Source organism: Antrostomus carolinensis, unplaced genomic scaffold (genome assembly GCF_000700745.2).
Source record: "Antrostomus carolinensis isolate BGI_N321 unplaced genomic scaffold, ASM70074v2 scaffold22462, whole genome shotgun sequence".
Classification (NCBI taxonomy): Eukaryota; Metazoa; Chordata; class Aves; order Caprimulgiformes; family Caprimulgidae; genus Antrostomus; species Antrostomus carolinensis.
In genome coordinates this window covers 39,729-45,672 of record NW_010301965.1, presented here as the reverse complement: position 1 = coordinate 45,672, position 5,944 = coordinate 39,729, and the positions used below count along the sequence as shown (strand labels likewise).

The 5,944-nt window shown below is 42.0% G+C and overlaps 1 protein-coding gene across 1 annotated transcript in view; it reads left to right on the top strand.

Annotated features, from left to right (window-relative positions):
• Nucleotides 1–5,121, top strand: part of SRP68 (signal recognition particle 68) — a 9,422-nt gene extending 4,301 nt beyond the window's left edge. The window contains exons 4-11 of the mRNA XM_010163674.1: nt 568–666; nt 981–1,045; nt 1,363–1,522; nt 2,223–2,317; nt 2,554–2,683; nt 3,125–3,200; nt 4,007–4,059; nt 4,529–5,121. Of these exons, the coding sequence (XP_010161976.1) occupies nt 568–666; nt 981–1,045; nt 1,363–1,522; nt 2,223–2,317; nt 2,554–2,683; nt 3,125–3,200; nt 4,007–4,059; nt 4,529–4,756 (906 nt within the window). The 3' untranslated portion in view covers nt 4,757–5,121. The remainder of the gene's footprint in view (nt 1–567; nt 667–980; nt 1,046–1,362; nt 1,523–2,222; nt 2,318–2,553; nt 2,684–3,124; nt 3,201–4,006; nt 4,060–4,528) is intronic.
• Nucleotides 5,122–5,944: the final 823 nt, after the last annotated feature.

Here is a 5,944-nt window from a genome sequence, read left to right as displayed (position 1 = left end):
CTACTAAAATACAGGGTTACTTTAAAAAAAAAGGCTTCAAACGAGCTAATTATTGCCACTGTGAGCATTACTGGAGTGGGAGTGTAGAAAAGATAATCATCTACATGTTCTTACCACATGAGAAAAGTTAAATCAGCATAACAAGAGCAGTCTGTATGGGTAGTTTGGTAGTTCAGTAATGCTCAGCTCTTCTGTTGCTGGGCCTTTCCCACAGTGCAGTCCAACCTCAGCTGTTCTCAGAGCAGTGTTAGTGCCATCCTGGAAGGGAAGGGAGTTGCTGGGAAGGTAGCTGTTGCAGGGATGAGATGATCATGACCAGAGCTGTGTGTGCTAGGCCTTCAGTGCTGCTAGATTCTCAGCTCTGACCATGTTCCCCATAATTTCTGGCATTTTACCCCCTGGAGCATATTACAGCCAGGTGCAGACTGGAGTTGTAGCTACTCATGGATCTTAAAGCCATAACTGGGGAGAAACTTTATTCCATCTCCTCAGTTAATTCTTGCATCATGGGATGCAAAATACAAACATTTCTAGTAGATATCTGTCTTAACTTTCCTTTGCACTTAGGCAGAAAATGAGGAGACGAAGGAACGTTTGTTTGAATCTTTACTCAGCGAGTGCAGAGATGCCATTCAGGCTGTTCGGGAAGATCTGAAACCAGACCAGGTAAGCAGCAAACATCAGTGTTTCTACTTTCAGCAACACAGCATTTCTTTGGGACTGATTTGTTATTGTTAAACTTGTTTAATAGTAAAAGTGGCTGGAATTTCTTTAATAAAAAGCTGCAAAAGAGTCTAGCACCTTTTATTTTATTCTCTTCAGAGCTGGAGAGGGTGAATAGCAATATAGAAGCCCTCAGTCTTTTGCCTGGAAGTCTAACTTCCCTGGTTTACCCAAACCTTGAGTTGTTTCTGATGTTTTCTTCCCTCAGCTGTCAGTTTTAAGTAAATGATGCAGTGTTTTGTTCCTAATTTCTGCAGAAGCAGCGGGAACACTCTCTGGAAAATGACTCTGGGAAGGTGTCCAACATCCAGTACTTACACAGGTAATAGGCAAACATTGCTGTCTGTACTGAGGTGAAGAAGTCATGTTCTTATGTCAAGATTTTATTTTTGTTTGGTTTTGTTTTATGGGGTTTTTGTTCTGGGCCTCTCAGATCTCAAAGGATGACTGTATGGATAAGGATCTGATTCATGCAGCTTTGAAAACATTTTACTTAAGACTTTCATGTTGACCTTTCAGATGTTTTTTTCCCCTACTAGTATCAGCTTAGACTGGAGGGAGGAGTGTTTTCAGAACAAAGAGTAATGTCTGAGTAGTCCTGACAGTCTGCTAATGATATTTTATCTTTTATCTTTTTAGTTATTTGACTTACATCAAACTGTCAACAGCCATCAAGCGCAATGAGAGCATGGCAAAGTCTCTGCAGAAGGCACTGCTGCAGCAGCAGCGGTCAGAGGAGGATGGCAAGCGCGCAGCACGGCCTCAGGACCTGATCCGTCTTTACGATATCATTTTGCAGGTAGTGCTGGGAAAACAAATCTAATTCTTCATGTTGACTGGAGAACTTTAGTACAAAAAGTTATTGTAGAAAATAGAGCAGTGCAAGTGAACTGCCCGGGAAGTCTGAAGAGCAACTGAGTACTTAGAGGTACCTTGTTGAAGGTACCTCTAAGTACCTTCATCTACGTGAAACACAAAACCCCCTTCTCGTTAGGAACAGCAGATGCTGGTAGAATGGGTGCCCTTGCTTGTACACTCTACAGCAGTTTTAAAGTAGTTTTTCTGACTATTTTATGCAGCACTCTGATAGCTGCCTCAGTTTCTGCTGGCCAGAGAAAGTAGCAGCTAAAAATACTTGAAATGTACTTGTTCTTCATAAGCAGTTTCTCACATAAATTTTCTCTTAACTGTGGGAGCCTGTGGCTGAAGCAATTGTGAATGGGAAGGGGAAGTGTCTTATGAAAGAATTACTTCATGTGAAGTCTGAGGAGACTTTGTCCTAATTCCTGTTTATGTCAGGAAATCTGTCCTGAAGGCAAACTTGCACAAGTTTCAATGAGTGTCCTTCATAAGCTTAGCATACTGATCATTAGAAATCTGGAAACTATTTCCATGGGAGTGTACTGTTCACTTGTTAAAAGGGACAGCTTTCTCTTACTCCAGCATATTCCAGAGGAAAACAACGCCTGCATTTGTTACTCTGACTCTCTTTTGCACAGAACCTCGTGGAACTGACGCAGCTTCCTGGCCTAGAAGAGGACAAGAACTTCCAAAAAGAGATTGGATTGAAGACACTTGTGTACAAAGCTTACAGGTGACTGAGAAACAGACAAGTTTTCTTTAGCAAGCATTACATCTTCAAAGGTTATTGTTCCAAAGCTCTATGTGCTGTGCAGGACTTTGATGTAGTTTCCTCTGCCCTTTTGTGAAATGGAGACTGGATATTAAGAGGAAACTGGCCTGTGCTACTTCATAATATCTACTGTTCTCAGTCATTTGAGTTGGCAAAAGATAACAAATATGTCAAGGATCCACTCTTTACTGTTGCAGGTGTTTCTTCATTGCACAGTCCTATGTCCTGGTAAAGAAATGGAGTGAAGCTCTTGTTTTATATGAGAGAGTGCTGAAATACGCCCGCGAAGTTCAGTCAGGAGCTGGAGCTTATACGAACAGCTTGAAGGTAGGAACCCAGTCCTGTGTGTAGAAAGGAGCTGTAGTTTATGAAAAAGCTCTGTCCTGGTATTCATTGTCAATTAGGTGCTAGGCCGTTACAGTTCAAAACTGATCTTTAAGCAGGGAGAAGAGTAACACAAATGTGACTCCTTGACACATTATAGTAGAGACTTTAGTGATGTGGAAATGCTTTAGCTGGCACTTGCTTTGGAGGAGAGGCAGACTTGCTGTAACAACTTCATAACAATTTACCACTTTCTCTCGTATGTGTGTTTTCTGTTATACAGCTTCTGTAGTGCCTGAAGGACTGCACTGTAGTTTTTTCTCTTCTGAGAAGGCTTATCAGCACTAGGACTATATTTCTTAGTTCTTTGTCAGGTTTTGCCTTTACCCTACCTGTTAAACTGACACATTTCAGGCTCTCAAATAACTTTCTTCAATGACCTAGGAGCTTCCTGATGTTCAGGATCTGATCACTCAAGTCAATGCAGAGAAATACTCCTTGCAAGCAGCAGCTATATTAGGTGAGTTGAACGGTTGTACTAGAGCTGTAACATCTCTTGAATAATGCCTCTGCAGCTATTTAATTCCTTTTGTTTCATTTCTGAAGTCCCAAATGTTTTTCCACTTTGATCTATGTAGACTCTGGAAAATGTTGGGTTTTTTTTTCCCCCTCCAGTTCCACCTTCTTCTAGCTGTGTGTAGTGTGGCTAGGCCACCAATGACTAGACATTTGGCATCTTGCTCTCTGCCAGAGGTGCAAAGACACTTAATGAGGATGTGCACCTCTTTTAGTAACCTGCACAGAACACTGTTTAGTGGTTTTTTGGGGTTTTTTTGCTGCAGACAAGTTGACCTTACTCAGCCCAGTTTTGCTGAGCTGGGAGAACTACTAAGGAAGGGGAGAGCAGTGATGTTCTGCTCTTTGTCAGTGTCAACCACATTAGAGGAACTTTGAGGGAATGGGTGAACTTTGTGATTTCTTGGGCTGCTGTTTTTGCTGTGCCTGCTGCTGGAAACCCAAGATAAGTAATGGATTGCTTGCCTTGTCTTTTATTGCCTTAATACTGCTTTAACAGACCCCGCTGGGGTCTCCTCGTCATCTGCTGCTTTGTGCTTAACTCAAAATCTGTGCTTCTTTCAGGAGCTTCTCACAACATGAAGGAGAAGCTCTCGGTCACTGTAGAGCTGTGTTGGCTGTAGATGAGTATGGGTGATCATCTTAGCCAGGTTCATAGTTAAGCTTAGAGGACAGCTGACTCCTGAGGCAGTCTTACTTTATGACAAGATCTAGCATGTTACTCTTACCACTTTTTCTTCAATTTTGCAGATGCAAATGATACTCATGAGACTGAGTCTCCATCTCAGGTCAAGGATGGCAAGGTAAGAGCTGAGATCTCAGGCAAATTCCAGTAGTGTTCTTAATGAGTATTATTAATTTAACCTGTTAGCTGAATGTCTCTACAACTCAAGGAATGTCATGCTGATTGGAGTTTGGGCATGACTGCTTTATTTAAGAGATTTTATTAGTCTTGGTTTCCTTCTGCAAGTCCTGAAGGTGGCTAACAGTGGGGTTCCTTGGGTACAAAATAGGCTACTGCTTATAGCTTCTAGTGTGGCATCTTCATTTTTTTAAATTCAGCTTTCTCCCTGCATGTGAGAAGGTTTTCCAGAGATCCAGCAGCGATACTTCGACAGGGGTTCAAATAATTTGAAGGGCCTAGGATGTCACCCAAGGGACCTTCAGCTTCTTTTGTCTCAGTTGCTGCTTAGTCCTTTTTGCTTGTCTGACCTTTGTCAGCTTTGATTTGACATGTGTTTTAATTTGTGTTTCTGCATTGGTTTCTTTCAGCCACTCTCAGAACGGTTTGAGACTTTCTGTCTGGATCCTTCTCTTGTCAGCAAGCAAGTCAGCCTCGTGCACTTCCCTCCAGGCTTCCAGCCCATTCCATGCAAACCCCTGTTCTTTGACCTGGCCCTTAATCATGTTGCTTTCCCACCTCTGGAGGACAAGGTGGAGCAGAAGGCCAAGAGTGGCCTCACAGGATATATAAAGGGCATCTTTGGATTCAAAAGTTAACCAGGACCCCCTGAGGAACAGAGGTTTTATTCTGTATTGAAGGAAAAGCTCCAGGAGGTTCTAGGACACAAATATCTGCACCTGAAACTGAAAGAGGGAAGTTTGACCATCTTCTTCCCTGTGTTCTGTGTATTTGTCTGTGCACTTACCTTCTCTCCCAGTGTATTAAAGACAAACAATCTATTCAGAAACATACGAACACTATAAATAGCTGAAAATAATCTGGAGCACAGAGAAATTCCATACTGCTTGGAGAAGGTGAAACTTGCTTTATGACCAGTGACCTGTTCAGGGCTGGTACACATCTACTTACCATGGACCAGGGCATAGATATAATTTGATTCATCCCTCTGTCTCATTATTTGACGCTATAATTTGGTATTTTGATCTAGAAATCTGGGTGTGATGGGGAAACAGAAGCAAAAGTGGTTGCAGAACTAAACCAGCAAGGTGAGGCTGCCTCCGTGGAGGCTATGAAACAGTAACCAGGGGGGCTAACTTCTCCTTCCCTTTTGACTCCCAGAAGTGTGTCTATTTTTTTAAAATGTGACATTCAAAAATAGAGGCTCTTTCCTTATCGATGAGGATGGTAAATACCAAATGTTAATGTTCACCCCGGTCGTGCTGAAGTATAGCCTGAATTTGTACTCTGGGCCAATAGGGTCCTTCTATATTGACAGATGTTTTGTTAAATACCTAAATACAGTATAGAACCTTATTCCTACAAGGCTTTTCCTGGGAAACTAGCTTCATGGGTGGCTTTAGAAATAGCTACTTGCTCTTCATGGGAAGTTGGGTCTCTCTCAATGGTCATTTTGTCTGTGATTGAAACCTTGCCTGAAAACAGGATGATCTTTTTCCTGGAGTTCATCTGTTGCTTTTTTCCTCATCCTCGATCAGTAGATACACCTGAAATGAGGAATAAGCAACAGGAGACTAGTAGTGACAGGTCTCTGTCATGCCAGACAGCTTTTTTTTTTTACAAAGCACCCAGGTGCTGTGGTCATGGGCACTTTCAAAATGTGAGTAATTTCATAATAGTGATCATTTAAACAGGAAAAAAAGACCACAGCACATGGGCAAAACTGTTCCTAAATAAAATATTTGGAAGTTTCCACCAGCAACATTTGGGTTTTTGCTCAGCCTGTAGCTGGAAGGTGAAACAGCAGTTTGTTTCATCTGCCTTAA